The sequence below is a fragment of the Carcharodon carcharias genome, chromosome 23 (assembly GCF_017639515.1).
Source record: "Carcharodon carcharias isolate sCarCar2 chromosome 23, sCarCar2.pri, whole genome shotgun sequence".
In the NCBI taxonomy this organism is placed as follows: domain Eukaryota; kingdom Metazoa; phylum Chordata; class Chondrichthyes; order Lamniformes; family Lamnidae; genus Carcharodon; species Carcharodon carcharias.
Genome location: NC_054489.1, coordinates 8,197,612 through 8,216,778, shown reverse-complemented (window position 1 = coordinate 8,216,778; position 19,167 = coordinate 8,197,612). Strand labels below are relative to the sequence as shown.

Below are 19,167 nucleotides of genomic sequence, written 5' to 3'. Positions count from 1 at the left end.
AAGCAATGATGTGCAGGTCCGAGCGCAAATCCGGCAGGAACTGCTGGACCTGAGTTTCCAAGGTGGCCACCACCTTTTCAGTGGAGACTTCAATGCACTTGCATGCCACATGCAGACAATGACTGTAAGTGATCTATAATGTAGGAGCCACAACGTCAGGCAAAATGTGGACAGAATCCTGCGTCCTTCGTTCCAGTCTGTTGACAGACTCTGACAAGAATGCCTGATGTTCCCCTGCCTGTCTCTGCATCTCCAACATTTCTCTTAGGGTCGATTGCAGACACTTGTCATTGGACTCAGGCTCAGCAGGGGCCTGGTCTCCAGCAATCCTCCAAGTGTCAGAGACCTCGGCTGCCACTGCCTCTGCCGGCTGAGGATGTACGTCTGTGAGGTGATCACCCGATTGTGAACCCAAGCCTACTCTAGAACTAGGTCCTACCGAGGTGTGTGTATCTGCACTGGTGGAGGGTGCAGGTGAACACAGTGATGAGTCTTCATCAGTTAGGAGGCCTGCTTCCTCATCTGAGGTGGGCTGGGGCTGAGGTGCTTGCTGGAGGACGTCCTTCGCATGTTCTTGCTGGTGGTGGAATGGAGAGAATTAGTGATTGACTAGGCAAGCTCCTACACCATAGGTCACTCACAGCCATTGTCTGCATGTGGCCGATGTATACTGGATGGACCCGAATTGGCTTGTTGGGGGAGGCTGATCTTACCTTCCATGCATGAACGATCTCTGTCATCTCCAGCCAGCTCTCCAGCCTGTTCCTTGTAAGGAAGAAGAGTGCCGTCAACTCCAGGATCCCCTGCCAGTCTTGGTTCTCTCCCTTTTGTTGTGGGAAATCTTGTCCTGCATAAAAACAGATAAATTAACTGTGAGCACTATGGATGAAAGAACAGTTCAGAAGCATTCATGCCTGTTGTCTCTGCTGAGCTCTCCTCAGTGAGGGATTAATTAAGATGTCGTTAGTGCAGGATCTTACATGAGATGGTGATCTTAAAGTGGCTGGCAGACAGGCTGTGCTGATGTTCCATCTTCTGGTCGTGCCTGACACCCTTGTGGACTGTAACCTGGAGACCTCCTGATGGCCTTGTGAGAGTGTAAGTTTGGAGCAAGTAGAAGTTTCACTTAATCTGGCAAAGCGGAGCAGATCAAGGCAGTCCTTGTTTTCACGGACACTGACCACCCATGATCTCTTCCCAGGCCAGCGTGGTCAGGTGGGAGGACCTCCTGCTCCCATCCTGAGGAATGAGGACCTCCCGCCTTTCCTGGACATCCTGGAGGAGGATCCCCAGGGAGACCTTGCTGAACCACGGTGCTGATGATTACCTATCTGACAGAACACCTGTCCTGCAGTGAGTGAATGTGTGTGCAGGCGTCGTTTAACTATGGCAACAGGACCTTCGACCTCATGAGGTAATGGCGGGGCGCATCAATCCCTGCCCACCCCGCCATGAGTTCGACAAGCTCCTCGCTGATATGAACATACGAACAAGGAGCAAGAGTAGGCATAATTAATAAGCTGAAAAGATGAAGATCACGTGGGTTCATCCGCCCAGCCACCCAGCGGGAATCACGCTGACTTTCCCGCCTGACACTGCACTTAGTCTCCAGAATGGAAAATTCCAGCCCATAGCATGACACAGAGTAGTAGAATACAAAAAGGGTCAGAGATTGAACAAATCCAATTCAACTTTGAAAAATTGTGAAGTGAAAGATTTTGGAAGTAAGAATAGGGAAGTGTGAGCATGAGTGAATGTGCATGAGAATAAGTGAGAGAGAGAGAGAGAGCCCTGAGGCTCACACACATTCTCACTCACACAAACACACACACTCACACAATCTCACACACATACTCACACTCATACACACTCTTAGACACCCACACACACACACACACACACACACTGATTTACACACACACACACACACTCATCCACTGCTCCTCCTCCTCCCTTCTCAAAAACCTAATCTCACACTGAATTGGCAACCAATTCCCCAATTTTGTATGAATTCTGCCGAAGCCAGCTTCGAGTATGCACCACCAGAGGCCATTGCAAGGTCAGTGTTAGTTAAACCCAACTCCTTAGACCGGGCCTGGCCCCCTCCCCTTTTGCTGGTGGCCAAGACTTGGGGCCTAGTTTATCTGTCTCTAGCTCTGCTTCTTAAGCGAAAAGGCAAAAAAAAGGTTTTATTAGTTAGCTCTGCTGCTTGGCACTTTTTAATGGTAATTTTTATTAATTACTCACTTATTTTTAAATGATCTATTTATTGCTGTTACATTGATTTCTTTTGCTTAGCAAGTTGTTTATGTTTCCTTCATTCATTAACTTTGTTTTTTTGAAATTCATGTTTAATGTTGTGCTGAACCAGATCTCAGGCAGCTGCTGATTGGTTTCTTGCAGAAGGGGAATGAGAGGCTCATATGAAGTCTAACTGCTTTTTGGAGGGCTGGCAAAAGGGACTATTTTAGCTTCAATAGAAATGGGAAGTGTTGGAAATGCTCAGCACGTCTGGTGGCATCTGTGTAGCGAGAAACAGAGGTCAGAGGTCAGGCCCTTGTTCAGAATTAGTGCAGATCGTGGACCTGAAGTGTTTGACCCTGTTTCTCTCTCCACAGATGCTGCATGGCTTGCTGAGTATTTCCGGCATTTTCTGTTTATATTTCAGATTTCCAGCATTTGCAGTACTTTGCTGTCTTATATGCTCCGTCCTGGGCATTTGTAAGTGTGGTTAGTTTCAATTTAAAATGAGAAAGTATTTATCACTCAATGCAAAGTGTAATTTTGCTGTTAACAAAACCACTTGAGTGGGTAGCAATAGCATTATTACAGGTGAATTGGTTGGTGATAACTTACTGGAAGATTTTTTGTCATTTTTAAACTTGGAATTAAAACCAGGAGTCAAGGGCCAGTAGAATACGTTATTGTTAGTTCAAGATATTCTCATTTGTACATGGGATTGTTGTTTGCAGTGCTTGTGATGTTCAAGTCTTTTGGATGTTGGTGTCCAGATATTGCATAGGGTAAGGCTAAAAGAAGTGGAGCCGATTGCATAACATGAACGACCAAGTTGTGTGTGTCTGTCAATGCCATGGTTGTAATGTGTATCATACTGAAACCTGAGCTTTTGATGGGCTTTATAAATAGAGGCATATAAGTATAAAAGCCAAGAAGTTTTGCTCAAGTATAAAAGCCAAGAAGTTTTGCTAAACCAATATATAACAGTTCAACCCCACTGTAACTATAGTTCCCAATTCTGGGCACCTGAAGGATTTGAGGGGAAGGGTAAAGGGAGGGGTGGCAGGGGGTGGGGTGCAGGATAAGGGGGTCCAGAAAAAGGCGACGCATCAGGACTGATGATTTCTCTCCCTGGCCCTGGAGGACAGGGGAGGATTCAGGCAGCTTGCCTGCCTTGGGCCTATTGAGGCCCTTAAGGAGCCATCATTCTGCCACACCAATATTTTACCCATGGCAGTGGGAGTCCCATGCCACACAGGAAGCCTGGCAGTTCTATCTGTACAGGCTGGTGTCAAGAAAGGGGGTGGTCCTCTTTTGGGGGCTCCCTGCGCTCATCAGAGGTGCCCTATCCAAGGTCATTCCCCCTCTTTGCCCTCCACCTAGCCTCTTGAAACCGGCTTCTCTCACTGAGATCCCTGATCCTGGATTTACCTAGGCTCCTCACTGGGGTGGGACTGCCTATAGTCGCAACAGTGGTCACCACTCCTGGCCAGCAGCTGTCTAAGGCGAGTCTTGCTCCCAAGTTAATGGTGGAAGTCTCGCCTTGAAGCAATTAATGCTGATCGCAGTGTTAAATTGCTGCGGAGCTGCTTTTGGGATTGTGAATGGGCTCCCCCCCGGTATCCCAATAGCCAGGTGGGGTGTGCAGGCACCACAGCGCCCTGTAAAATTCAGTCTATAGAGTCACAGGATAGTACAGCAAAGAAGGAGACCATTCAGCCCATCAAGTCTGTGTCAACTCTTTAAAACAACCAGTTGGTTAGTCCCACTCTCCTAACTTTGCCCAGCTCCCTTCAATTTTTTTCTCCTTCAAGCATTTATCTGTTTTCAAGACTACATTGAACCTGTTCCACCGTCCTGTCAAGCACTGCATTCCAAATCCTAACCATTTGTTTCATAAAATGTTTAACCTCATCTCACCTCTGGTTCATTTGCCAATCACCATAAGCAGTGCCCTCTGGTAATCAATCATTCAGCCATTGCACCCCCCACTTCTCCCCCCTTCCTCTACTCACCACCCCCCCCCCCCACCACCACCACCCCCAATGCCTTCTTGGAGCAGGTTGTTAAAACCTAGCCCACAAATCATGAGCAATTGCACATGGGGGTTAGTTTATTTTCATACAAGCCTTTTGTATGGCGTGAACTTCCTGTAAGTGTCACACATACTTCCTGTAACACATTTCCTGCCACACTGTTAACAACACCCCTATATTAAAATAGATGATTCACTGTGAACAAATGGAATGTTGGCCTTCATTGCAAGGGGGATGGAGTATGAAAGTAGGGAAATCTTGCTACAGCTGTACAGGGCATTGGTGAGACCACACCTAGAACATAATGTACAGTTTTGGTCATCTTGCTTAAGGAGGGACATACTTGCATTGGAAGCAGTCCTGAGAAAGTTCACTATGCTGATTTCTGGGTTGAAGGGGTTTGCCTTATGAGGAAAAATTGAGCAGGTTGGACCTATACTCATTGGAATTTAGAATAATAAAAGATGATCTTATTGAGATATATAAGAATCTGGGGGTGCTTGACAGGGTAGATGCTGAGTGAACGTTTCCCTTCATGGGGAATCTAGAACTGAAGAGCACAGTTTAAAAATAAGAGGTCATCCATTTAAGGTGAAGATGAGGAGGAATTTCTTCTCGCAGAGGGTCATTAATCTTTGGAATTCTTTCTCCCAGAGAGCAATGGAGGCTGAGTCATTGAATATATTCAAGACTGAGTTAGACAGAGTTTTGATTGTTGAAGGAACCAAGGGTTTTGGGGAGGGAGGCAGGAAAGTGGAGTTAAGGCCACAATCGGATCAGCCATGATCTTATTGAATGGTGGAGCAGGCTCAAGGGGCCAAATAGCCTACTCCTGCTCCTATTTCTTATGATCTTATGTCACCAACTCACAGATTTTTACAGCACAGAAGGAAACTAAGCATAGGAAACTGAGCTGGAATTTGACAGATAGGCAGAGACAAGGGCTGTGTGTTTATGAGCAAGTTGCAAGACAGTAGGAAATGCGTGAAAGCAATCCACAAAGACAGGCAGGTTGCCTGTGTGTGCTTGCCGACTTTAAGAGACGATGTGATTATTCAGAGGCTGAGGTACCATCATGTTCGATGGATGTTCAGTTAAAATCGAGGTAGATTAGAACAAGAGTCAGGGAGGGGGGAGGTGAAAGATCTCTCTGCCAGAACTACATCCAGACTTGATTTAAGATATCAAAGAATAATTCGTATTCATCAGGGTAGCTACATTATATACATTCTGTGAATGGGACATAAATTGATTATACTAAAATTAAAGCAAAATATTGCAGAAACTGGAAATCTGAAATAAAAACAGAAAATACTAGAAATTCTCAGCAGGCCTGACAGCATCTGTGGAGAGAGAAACAGAGTCAATGTATCGGGTCAGCACAGCTCTGAAGAAGAGTCATACTGACTCGAAATGTTAGCTCTGTTTCTCTCTGCACAGATGCTGTCAGACCTGCTGAGTTTTTCCAGCATTTTCTGTTTTTATTTTATAAATTGCTTACATCCTGATACAGGAGCCTAGAGCTAATCTGCACTCATAGATTCACAGTTGTAGCCAATCTTTAGCCTCCTCGAGTAGTTTTCTACTTTATGGTAGCCACAAACACACAAAATGTCTCCAGTCTTATCTAAGTATTCCAAACTTAGCTAATTTATTTCTTCTATTAAATTCTTAAGAGCCTAGAACTAGTGCGCACAATCTCAGGGTCAACCTTTAGGACTGTACCTGTCCTAGAAGTGTTTGATGGGGACAGTGTAGGGGGAGCTTTACTCTGTATCTAACCCCGTGCTGTACCTGTCCTGGGAGTGTTTGATGGGGACAGTGTAGAGATGGAGAAATGTTGGAAATCTGTTTGTAGGCCTGCCTCAGCCCATTAATCTTGAAATTCCTGAAACGAGTAGTTCTACAGCCAGTTGGTTTAGATTAATGTGGGAACGTGGTTCAAACCTAGAATAGATTTCACCACTGGTTTAAAAAAAAAGTCACTTACCAGACTATCTCAAATAAACAGTGTCAGGTTATCCAACAATTAATTAACCACTGCCCACGCTTTCTCTCACCCTCTCCCTCTCCCTCAACCTCAGTCTCTCCGTCACCCTCTCCCACCCTCTCCTTAACCCTCACCCTCTCCCTCACTCTCTCCCTCACCTTCATACTCACCCTCTCCTTCACCCTTTCCCTCACCTTCACTCTCACCCTCTCCTTCACCTTCTTCACCCTTTCTTTCCCTCCTTGCTCTTATCCTTGCCCTCAGTCTTAGTGTCATCTTCCTACTCACCCTTGCCTTGATCTTCACCCTCATCCTGAGCCTCGCCCTTCCCCATTCCCACTCCCTTGCACTTTCCCCCCTCCCTTTTTCCCATGCCTATTCCTTCGACCTCTTACTCTTCCTTCACCATCTTCCTCACCCTTGCACTCACCCTTGCACTCACCCTGAAGACATGTCCTCAACTGGAAGAGTAACCCAAGCAGAGTCTCCTTTATTTACTAATTTTCCTTCTCTCCCGTTGGGTGAGGATATAGTTATCCCTCCCTAAAACTAGGGCATCTCAGACCAGACACTCATGATCTCTCTCCTTCCCTGGAGGCTGACATTAGCTCTTAAGTATTTAAAGCTCCACCTTCCTCAGTTTCCTTCCTTCCCCTGATGAACTCTGCCATTAGCACTGGATGCTTATTTTTTTGTCAGCCTCAACAGTCATAGGCTGATCATCCATGAAGAGCATCACTATTTATCCCAAACCTGACCACACACTGCAACCCGCAGCAGGGGTTATCAGCAAGTGATCAGAAACAGGCACCCAGGAAGAGGCCTTCCCCTCGCTAGTCGAGGGGCACTTGGCTCAGTTGTCTGTTGTTGTTGTTTCGGTATTAGATGTGGTAGTTGTGGATCTGGACCACAGACAATGCTGGAGCTGATGTCGTTAGCAAACTCTATCTCTTATTGAACATCATGCGAACTATTTACAAGGTACACTCTGCATGAGGCTTTACATAGAACTATCTCTCTCCATGCTCTTTTACCATGTGATCTGACATCAGTGATGTAGACTATATATTTGCACATTTAACGTTAACCCTTTATACTACAAGTTGCAGCATCCTAGACATGTCAGATCAGCACAGAAGTAGATCTGATCCTTCCAGGCTATAAAGCTCAGTCAACTGACCCTCTGAGGGAGTCTGGTTACAGAGAAAGAAGTTATATTTAAATGCTTCCTTTCATGGTCACAAGTCCCACTTCAGAGATTTGAGCAGCTGATCAAGGCTAGCACCCCAGTGCTGTACCAATGGAATGCAACACTCCCTTTCGGATGAGATGTTGAACTGAGGCACCATCAGTCCTCTCAGGCACATGTAAAAAAACACATGGCACCAATCTATGGGAAAAGAGCAGGGGTGTGGAGACTAATTAGGTTGCTCTTCCAACGAGCTGGCACAAGTATGTTGAGCTGAATGACCTTTTGTGTTTTATGACTCAGAGAAGGGCAGGAGTTGTCCCTGGGAATTCTGCCAATATTTATTCTTCAACCAATATCACTAAAGTAGATTATCTGATAATTTATCTTGGTGCTGTTTGTGGGAGTCTTTTGCACACAAATTACCTGCTGCGTTTCCTCAAATACAACAGTGACTACACTTCAAAAATACTCCATTGGCTGTGAAATGCTTCAGGATGGTACAAGGGGTGGTGAAAGTTACCATATTAGTGCAAATTTTCTTTCTTATACCTTGCTCTTCATATGAAGAAATGTCTCAGAGGATTTCACGTAATGGTGGTGGATACTGAGTGGGAAAAGAGGGAAATTGTGGGGCAACAATGGAATGGGTGAAGAGTTCTGTCTAGGAAGACAAGAGAGCAAGGGGAAGGTGAAGTAGTTTTGAGACAATTTGGAGAGGATTTGGGGAGTCATGACTTAAGGATCAATCTCTGATGTCAAAGAAGAGCAGAGCTGAGCCTCAGTAATAACAGAGACTCAGAGGATAGAGTACACACAGTATCCGGGTGAGGTACACTTCCTTGCTACTTGTTCAGACACTGCTCAAATATTACTTATGCAGCAAAATAATTCATCTTTACTCCTCAAAGAGTCTTCAACCAATGATGGAAGAGGAAGTAACTGTTCTAATGCTTGAATTGCATTGACAGGATTTGAAATGATTGTGGCAATTAAAGGCTACCATTGAACTGGTTAAACAGCAGTTATTGAGTCTGGCTCAGGATTTCTGAAGCTTCCAAATATAAATGGCAATTTCCAAACATATGAATTAGGAGCAGGAGTAGGCCATTCATCAGCTATTCCTTCGACAGTACTCTCCAAACCCGTGACCTCTACTACTTAGAAGGGCAAGGGCAGCAGATGCATGGGAACATCACCACCTGCAAGTTCCGCTCCACGTCACACACCATCCTGACTTGGAAATATATCGTCATTCCTTCACTGTCGCTGGATCAAAATCCTGGAACTCCCTCCCTAACAGTACTGTGGGTGTACCTACGCCACAGGGACTGCGGCCGTTCAAGAAGGCAGCGCACCACCACCTTCTTAAGGGGCAATTAGGGATGGACAATAAATGCTGGCCTAGCCAGCGATGCCCATACCCCATGAAAGAATAAAGAAAATAAACTCGGCCCCTCAAGCCTGCCCTGCCGTTTGATAGGATTGTGGCTGATTTGATAGAGGCCTCAACTCTACTTTCCTGCCTGCCCCTGATACCGTTTGACGCCCTTGTCAAACAAGAACCTATCTAACTCAGCCCTAAAAATATTCAATGACCCTGCTTCAACTACTCTCTGGGGAAGAGAATTCCACAGACGATGACCCTATGAGAGAAAACAATTCTCCTCATTTCTGTCTTAAATTGGAGTCCCTTTATTTTTAACTGCAAATCTCAATCAAGTCTGTGAATTTCTTTTTTAAAAAACAGTAAACATGAAACTTGATACATTCAATCTGTGCAAAAATGCATTAAAAATGATTGAATGAAAGAAATAGTGATTAGAAGGATCTGCCTTTGACTGGATGGGTTAGCTATTAAGTGCCTGGTTTCTTCACTCTTCAAGCAGAAATTTTTACTTCCTAAATAATGATTGAACTGCACTGCGAACCTATTTCAGCTGTATTACATATTTGTCTCTGATCAGCTATTCTGAATGCCTCCTGGATAAGTTTAGGATAATTTTGGTCCTGGTGACCTGCTTTGCTCTGAACGGAGCTGCAGGCAGCAATGGGACTGGAGTGCCAGCAACTGTTGGAAACAAATAGAATCATTTTCCATCTGGAAACTGACAGGGTTAGGTGCAACACTGGTATTAACACCCCATCCAATTTTACCCTCCAGAACAATATCAGGCATGGATATAAAACCGGACTCCACCCATTCCCATGGACTTCCCGGCTGGCAAGTTAGGTTAAAATTGCATAATTTTTTTCATTCGTTCCTGAGATGTGAGTGTTGCCAGCAAGGCCAGCATTTATTGCCCGTGCCTAATTGCCCTTGAGAAAGTGGTGGTAAACTGCCTTCTTGAACAGCTGCAAGAAGATATATTTCCATGTGGTGTAGGTACACTCACAGTGCTGTTAGGGAGGAAGTTCCAGGATTTTGACCCGGCAACAGTGAAGAAGGCCCCTATCAAATTAACCAGGATCTTATCAAATGGCAGAGCAGGCTCGAAGGTCTGAGTTTTTTTTCTTTATTCATTCTCAGGGTAAGGGCATCACTGGCTAGGCCAGCATTTATTGCCCATCCCTTATTGTGCATCAGAAGGTAGTGGTGAGCTGCTTTCTTGAACCGCTGCAGTCCATGTGGTATAGGTACACCCACAGTGCTGTTAGGGAGGGCCTTCCAGGATTTTGATGCAACGACAGTGAAGGAACAGCAATATATTTCTCAGTCAGGGAGGGGTATGACTTGGAGAGAAATTCAGGTGGTAGTGTTTCCATGCATTTTCTGTCCATGTCTTCCTAGGTCGCAGGGTTTGAAGGTGCTGTTGAAGGAACCTTGGTGAATTGCTGCAGTACACCTTGTAGATGGTACACACTGCGCGTCGGTGATGGAGGGAGTGAATGTTTAAGATGGTGGCCAATCAAGCATGCTTCTTTGTTCTGCATCTTGAGTTGAGCTTCTTGAGTGTTGCTGGAGCTGCACTCATCCAGGCAAACGGAGAGTATTCTGTCACACTCCTGACTTATCCCTTGTAGATGGTGGACAGGTTTGGGGGAGTCAGGAGGTGAGTTACCCACCACAGGATTCCTAGCTTTGACTGGCTGCTGTTGCCATGGTATTTATATGTCTAGTCCAGTTAAACTTTCCTGTAATCTCTGTAGCATAACTCAGCATGGTTTCCTTCTTGGCGTGACATCGCAGACCCATAATCCGTGTGCGATCAGTGTAACAGTCCAAATAAGAAAACGGGAATGTGACGCATGAGCACATTCCCCTGAAATTGGACCAAGATATGACCGATATACAGAAGTGCCTCATGCTGTTTGGGCCAGAGGCAGGTGTGGTGACATCTAGTTAATGTTCTCTTTCTTATTTCCTTGAACAGACTCGGAGCCCCAGACATTCCCAGAGCCAGCAATCTGGACTGGCAGACCAGGCAGCCAAACTACCATTCGCATCGGCAGAGTCCTTGGAAACCATGTCAGAGGCAGAAGTCCCAATCGGTTTCACCCGGTCCAACCGTTTCAGACAGAGTCTGCCCCTTTCTAGGTCCACGAGCCAGACCAAACTTCGCTCGCCAGGTAAGCTGATTCCTGCTGTGCATATCAGTGGGAGACACTGCATCAGCTCTCCTTTTCACTTAGTTAGATTGACGCTGTTGTGGGCAACCAACACTTTGGCCATTTCACAGGACTTGCACCCATTGATGACAATGACAAGTTGGCAATGTAATTTAACTTTCTTCTGTCCTGTTATGACATGGCAGATGATGTGTGCCAGGTGGATCAAATCCACGAGGGAAACATGATCACGTGGTCACAACTTTTGCAATTTGTATTTTGTTTCGAGATGTGTGCCCTGAATTCAGAAGTAATAAGACTACCATGACTTCAGAGGTTTTTAGAAAACTAAATTAAACATTTATTAACAAAAGAAAAGATTTCAAGCATATAAATAGGTCTACAAATTACTACTATAATAACTCTTAAAACCCCTAATTAATCTGGCTCCCAGTTATACCTCCATTAAGGCAACAGTAAAATCACATAGATACCCTGGACAATGATATTCAAAGTGAGTTTTCTCAGCTTCAGTTCCTATAGACAGCAGCTTGATGCACAGAGGCTGGAGGCTTTTCACACTTGTGTTGGATCTTAGAATGCCTTCCCCTCTGACACATAGCCTCATCTCCTTTATACATGTTTCTCCCTTTTTAATGCCAGTTCTGTTATTCCGATATGTCTTTGGAACTTTAAATTTCTCATAATATAAATCTTTTCATAGTACTAATTTTATCAGTAATCTTTGGGAGAAATAAGCCCACTTAGCTTAGCTTCTTCTGGCCAGTTGTAATATCTTACCATCTCTTTGAAATTCAAACTACACTAATTTACCTAAAAATGAAAATTTCCCTCACGCCTCACATTCTAAAACTTCAGCGACATTTAGGTATTTAGCATTTCAAACCTAGCTTCTTGCTGATGACTCAAAGCCTCCAGACTAGCTGTCTCCAATTCAATTAAATCCTACACACACACATACACGCAAAGAAACTATCCAAACCCCACTACTAGCCTACCTTTATAATAAATCTCAATAGTATTATGAGAATAATTATGCCCCCTACTGAAAAGGTAATGATTAAATGGTTCTGATGAAAGGTCATTAACCTGAACCATTAACTCTCTATCTTTCTCGGCAGGTGCTACCTGATCTGCTGAGTATTTCCAGCATTTTCTGTTTTTATTTCAGATTTACAGCATCTGCAGTACTTTGTAATGGTGAAACCACCTGGAATGGTAATTCACTGGGTTTTTGACTCTGTGACTCACTGTTTTTTTTTGTCTGATTACGCTCCTGTGGACCACCTTGTGACATTTTACTTTGTTAAAGGTGCAAGTTTTTGTTTATGCTTCACTAGTACAGAACCTTGGTCACACCCCCAGTGCACTCAGTTTTGGGCATTGGACCGCAGAAGAATTATATTGGTCTTGAAGCAGGTGCAGGACAGACTCAACAGAATGAAATGCCAGGATATAAAGGGTTAAACTATGAGGCAAGATTTCATAAATTGGTCTGTATTCCATTGGGTTTAGAAGATTGAGTGATGATCTGATTGAGGTATTTAAAATGTCTAAACGATTCATTAGGGTACATGAAGAGACAGAATTCCCTTAAGAGAACGTAACCTTAAAATTAGGCTATTCAGGAGTGAAATCAGGAAACACTTTTTCAGATGAAAGACAGTACTCTCCCTCCAAAAGGCTGTGGATTCTGGTACAATTGGAGCTTGGACAATTGAGGGAGATGGTGGCAAATGTCACTGGGTTAGTAATCCAGACGTCCAGGCTAATGCTCTGGGGACATGGGTTCAAATCTCAATGCAGCAGCTGGTGGAATTCAATTCATAAAATCTGGAATTGAAAGCTAGTTTCAGTAATGGTGACCATGAAACTATCGTCTGGTTCACAAATGTCCTTTAGGGAAGGAAACATGCCATCCTTACCTGGCCTGGCCAGAAAAAGATTTCAAAGCTGTGATTGATTTTTGTTAGGTCAGAATATTAAGGGATATGGAGCTATGGTGGTTAAATGAATATAGATCAGCAATGATCTGATTGAATGGTGGAGCAAGCTCAAGGGCCTGAATGACCTCCTCCTGTTCCTAATGTTGCTACTAGGCTGAGGATCAGACAGGTAAAGAAGGGGAAAGTTATTCAGCTCATCTTGGCACACCCCATCAGAAATCCCCCCATCAGTGCATCCAGCTGTTACTGAAATGATTTCTGGGTATTTTCTTGTACAATCTTATCAGACACTCCATTCCGGAAGCTAAAACTCTAATCAACTCTACAATTCCCCACACCTTGGGTACTTGATCTCAGCTGTACTGTTGGAGAGAGAGTTTCCACAGTACACAGGAAGGATTTACCAGATTAGATATGAAAATGAAGGATGGCCCTTGCTGCAATTGCAGCTAGTTATGGGTTGTTAATGAACTTGAGAGCAGGTACTTCCAGTGTACCAAGTAGTACAGCAAAGACCTTGTGGAACTGAAAGAGTAAACTGCACCTAACCAATCATGGTCTTCAACAGAAACTGAACAGGTTAAAACCAATGATAGTCTTCACTGAAAACTCAGCTGATTAACACCAATGATAGTCTTCACTGAGAATTCAATTGATTAACACCAATGATAATCTTCATGAGAACACAACAGGTTTGCTACATTATAGAGGTCAGAGGCATGCAGAAATGACGAGTGGGTCGCTACATTAGTTAAGAGAAGAGCCTGGTTGGACTACGATTCCCTTTGGTGGAATACTGAACCAATATTTCCTGTTTCATTTCACACATGAAGGTGAAGGAGAGAAAATTATGTGAAAGATGTCAAGTTTACTTAAGTATAAAGCAGAGCTTATGCCCAGGGTGTGATTTATGATTGTGATTATGCTAAGGATATATTTCTGACTGACATGTATGTTCTCTTGTTCTGGCAGGGGTACTCTTCCTCCAGTATGGTGATGAAACCAGACGTGTCCACGTTACTCATGAAATCAGCAGCCTGGATACCTTGTATGCTCTGATTGTCCACATGTTCCCCCAGAAACTCACAATAGGAATGCTAAAGTCACCTAATACTGCTATCCTTATCAAGGATGAGACAAGAAACGTCTTTTATGAACTGGAAGATGTAAGGTACAAAGAGCCAGTTCCCCTGAAGTAGTATCTTGACTGAAAGCTTCAGAGATTTATCAAATGTTTAGTGATTTTTTTTTTTAAAAAATGCTCTAACCTGCTCCATAGTAACAGATTCCACCTGTGCTTAGATCAGCCTTGTACCCAATGACTCAAAGGACAGTTGACATTTCCAAACAGTCATCATAAATGACATCGAAATTGTCAAGACTGAATATCCAGTAAGTAAACTAGAAAGTTTAGTAGAGAATGAATGCTCTGTCACTCAATGCCAATTGTTGGCTTGAATGTGTCTCATTGTTACAGGACAACAACAGCAACTTACATTTATGTAGCACCTTTAACATGTCCCAGGGTGCTTCAAACAAAATTTTGACACCGAGCCAGGGGTGAGGAACTTGTTCTGTGGGAAGACTGGAGAAATGGATTGCTTCCTTAGAGCAGATAAGAATGAAGGGAGATTGAATATGGTTTAAGTTTATGAAGTGCTGCGCTATGATGAAATATAAAAGGGAGAAGCTGTTTTCAGTGACAAAAGGCTTGGTGACTAGAGGACACAGATTTCAGATAATTAACAAAAGAAGAAGAGTGCAGGGGGAATGGAAAAGATTTTTTCTATGTGTTAAATTGTTTTAACCTGAATACACCACCTGAAAACTCAAGAAAGCACGGTCATTTGAGACCTTGGGAGCGGTCATCCCAGCCCTTTTGTGAGTTACTCCAGGCCCAGCTAAGGATCCCATGGTCAGGATTATGAGCCATAGCCAACAGTGGAGCCAGCAAATTTTCGGTGGTAATGGCCGACGAGGTAAAACCTCGAGGGATACCAGCTGCTTACAGACAGAGGATCCTTCAGGAAGAGAACTTGTTTCCTTTAAGCACATCTCATTGATTCTTTAACCTAGTCGTATTGTTCATTGAAATTGAAAATGGGAGGCTCCTATGAGCAACTGAAGGGGAAAGCGCAAAACCATGAGGTGTGGAGAACTGAACAGAGGACCTGCCTTAGGCAGATCACTAATGCTACAATACAGCCTAAAAGGGCAGTGGATGCAGATTCAACAGTAACTTTCAAAAGGGATTGATTGCAAAGGAAAGATTTGCAGGGCTTTGGGGAAGGATTGGGTGGGACTAATTGGGCTCAACCATTTGAACTGCTAAGGCTCAACAATAAGGAACTGGCTGTGGAGGAGGGGATGGAGGCAAGGGGGACTAGGTCATGTTCTTGGGTTTCAGTGATATCCACATTAGATCAAATCTTTCTTTCTTCAATTGGATTAGCTCCGACACTTAATACACTGGGCCCAAGTCACAGATTTGAGCAATATGAGATTCAACACCTCAATGTACTCAGTAGTGACCCTCGGAAGAATACTGTTCTGCTCCCACCACTGAACCCCTTCACTCAGCCCAAAAGGAAGGGAAACAAGCTAATGAATAAAAGCTGATTACTAATGAGATGCTTGGGAGGTGAATACTGATGATGCCCCACTCACTGTCATCCTACAATAACACTTTAACTAATAGTCATTGAGCGCCACATCTGTATCTGAGGGATCTGACAGCAGAGGCTACATTTGAGAGTACTAATAATTGCTGAAGTGATTATCAGAAGTGTAAGCCTCTGCTCTAAGGAACCAGTTAGAATCCGCACTTTGTATTTACAGAATCTGAAGCTTATACATTCTGTTAGGGCAAGAATGAAATGCCAGGAAACTTCAGTAAAAAGTGGACAGATACAAACTATCAGGAATGTTGTCTTTTTAGCTCCACAATATCTCACCACTCATTTCTTCTCTTCCAGGGATATCCAAGATCGAAGTATAATAAAAATTTTCAGGAAAGATCCTGTCTATGCACCATATCCCGCTTCCCATATCGCAAATGGAGACCTGAGGGTAAGACACCAAAATTCTTTTGAACTGTTAGGCAATCTCCCACGTAAACATATAAGAAAAGCCAAGGATGGGTAAATGCCATTTGGTCCATTGAATCCTATCCCTAAGTATCATAATTCTTCTATCACATCATTAGAATGTCTTTTTAACAGCCCCACCACCTACATCACCCAGTCATTTTCCAAAAAAACAATTAAAAATTCCATTATGAATGAGAACAGGTTATGCTTCAAGATGTAGTAAAAGGATGTGACAAGGGAGATTGGTACTATCAAAAGGAAGGAAAACAAGCTAATGAATAAAAGCTGATTACTAACGAGATGCTTGGGGGGTGAATACTGATGATGCCACACTCACTGCCATCCTACAATAACACTTCAACTAATAGTCATTGAGAGCCACATCTGTATCTGAGGGATCTGACAGCAAAGGTTACCATTTACATATGGGAGTGCTAATAATTACTGAAGAGTAATTATCAGTACAGTAAGCCTCTGCTCTAAGGGAACAGTTTCTGACTTCTTTAAGCTGATCTTATTGCAAGTAAATCTGACTCGGGGATGATGCTCTGTTATCTATTAACCAATTCCTTTGTCCTTTCTCCCCATGGAATACAATTATGTGCTATTGGATGCACCTCATTTACATTGCACATTAGTGGTGTCCCGGTTATTTTACTGGATCAGTAATCTGGACTAATAATCCAGAGATTGTGTTCAAAATCCAGATTGGAGAGATTTTCCAACTTTGACAGGCTGCGACTGAGGCAGGACCTCAGAGAGGCCTGAGGGATGCTAAACAGTAGAGGAAAAGTACATTGTAAAGATTTCAATTCACAAGGAGTCACAGGTCCAAAAGGACTAGTGCCAGAAAGTTATTTAACAAATAAGACTCTTCCATACATGGAATTCCAGGAAGTATCATTGAGGTAAAACCCCCTGGGTTTGTTTAGGAAGCAGATGAATGATGTGTAAACTGTAGATTCTTTCTGAATGGATGAAGATGGACAAATGGTCTTCCTCATCCATATTGATCTTCTGAATATTTTGGATTGTCTCAGAGCCAACCTTTTTCAGGTACCTGACTTCTCTTGGGCACAGGTTTGACATCTGATCTAATAATCAATGTTCCTCCTGTTAAACAGAGAGAAATGGTTTACACATCTCGGGAATCTTCACCCACCCGTCGCCTCAGCAATGTCACCTCTGGCTCCCCTCATTTGGTGTCGGGCTCCCCAACGCCTGGGCTACAATCCTCATCCCCTTCCCGTTCCCGGATGTCGTACAGTGGCGGGCGTCCCCCTTCCTACACCGGGAGCCCGGTTCACCACTCCGAACGCCTGGGCGGCATGCCCTCTTCCCAGCCCATCTCGCCGAGCCCTAGTGCCATCTTGGAGCGGAGGGACGTTAAACCAGACGAAGACATGAGCAACAAGAATGTGGTGCTGATGAAAAATGAAGGCTTGTACGCTGACCCATACAACATGATGCATGACGGGAGGCTAAGTATTGCATCAACACAGTCACTAGCGGGAATACAGGACCCTTTCTCTTACCCAGGAGGTCTTTATCGACGTGGCTCAATGAGGTCGCTCAGCACCTATTCAGCTGCAGGACTGCAGGGTGACCTGGAGGACGCCTTTTACAAACCGAGCCCCCAGATTTACAGTGACGTTTACGGCACCGGGCTGGGCTACAGAATGCCTCCTTCATCACCTCAGAAAATTCCTGACAGTAGAATGGTGGACATCCAACAAGGGCAAAGTCCGCACAGTCCTTACTCTGGGCCACCCAGCAGGTCCTCTCCAGTGCGGCAATCATTCCGGAAGGACCCAGGAACCGCAGTCGTTATTGAGACCACCGTGACAAAATCCAGGAATGCCAATCCCGCCGCCGCAACAGAAGCTCTTCCAGGACCAAGTGAGAGGACAGGGGCAACCGAGAGGCCAGCATCTGGGTACAGCTCTCCACTGGCTGTCAATGACCCAGAAACGAGGTAAAGAAATATACAACTTTCATTCAATGCAGCAATTTCTGTTGCCCTTCTTTAGTTTTGAAAATTTGGTTATGGTCAGCTAGTGACCTGGAGATCATTGAGGTCAAATCCCGCATGATCTGTATAACTGAAACCAATAGATTTTGCAATCTGTGGCTTTGACCCACAAGCCATAGGAAATAAAGTGAGTATGACTCACTGCAGTGAGTACCATCTACAAGCTCCACTGCAGCAATTCACCACAGCTTCTTTGACAGCACCTTACAAACCTCTGACCTCATCCACCTAGAGGACAAGGGCAGCAGAGGCATGGGAACATTACCATCCCCTCCAAGTCACACACCATCCTAACTTGGAACTATATCGCTGTTCCTTAACTGCCGTTGGATCAAAATCCTGGAACTCCCTCCCTGGCAGCATCTTTGCCAGGCAGACTGCAGTGATTCAAGAAGACAGCTCACCACTACCTTATCTCAGTTGGGATGGTGATATATGCCCAAGTCAGGATGGCTTGTGACTTAGAGAGTAACTTGGAGGTGGTGGCATTTCTATGTGCTCACTCCCTTTGTTGCCTTATTTGGTGGACGAGGCAAATTTGGGAGGTGCTGCCAGGAAATCTTAGCTAGTTGCCACAGTGTAAACTGTAGATGGGACACGTTAGGAATTATGGAGAGTGGTTTACAGTTTACATGGCTGTGGTATTCTTGTTGTGTCAATGAAAGGCATTATTTCACAGTGCTGTGACCTGAGAGTGAAGGTGAGGATTAATGAAGCTCCCAAGGGTCTTTTGATTCAATCTTCTGAGGGAAAGTTCTGCATAAATATTCACAGGAACTTTGGCTAGTACACACTACAGACATGGTGCACCAGTAATGTGGGGAAATGGATGCTAATAACATCATAGAGACAGCAGGATGACTTTTCTAGATGAAAGAACATGTTTTATTATGGCACTGCCACATGGGAAAAATGTAAATCCTCCCACCCAGAAGTCTGAAAGGACTTACAATTAGTCAATTGTACAAATTTTTCCTCAGTATCTCTGATGTCGAACCTGATAGGAATCTTTTATTTTTAAAATTTATTTAATCATTCATGGGAGGTGGGCATTGCTGGCCAGGCCAGCATTTATTG

At 44.1% G+C, this 19,167-nt stretch overlaps 1 protein-coding gene across 3 annotated transcripts in view; it reads left to right on the top strand.

The window, feature by feature from the left end:
- Positions 1–19,167, top strand: part of LOC121269195 (SRC kinase signaling inhibitor 1-like) — a 329,853-nt gene that overhangs the window by 232,232 nt on the left and 78,454 nt on the right. For all 3 annotated transcript variants that reach the window (XM_041173731.1, XM_041173730.1, XM_041173729.1), the window contains exons 2-5: positions 10,828–11,023; positions 13,942–14,140; positions 15,945–16,038; positions 17,183–18,033. In XM_041173731.1, coding sequence (XP_041029665.1) covers positions 10,921–11,023; positions 13,942–14,140; positions 15,945–16,038; positions 17,183–18,033 — 1,247 coding nt within the window. In that variant the 5' untranslated portion in view covers positions 10,828–10,920. The remainder of the gene's footprint in view (positions 1–10,827; positions 11,024–13,941; positions 14,141–15,944; positions 16,039–17,182; positions 18,034–19,167) is intronic.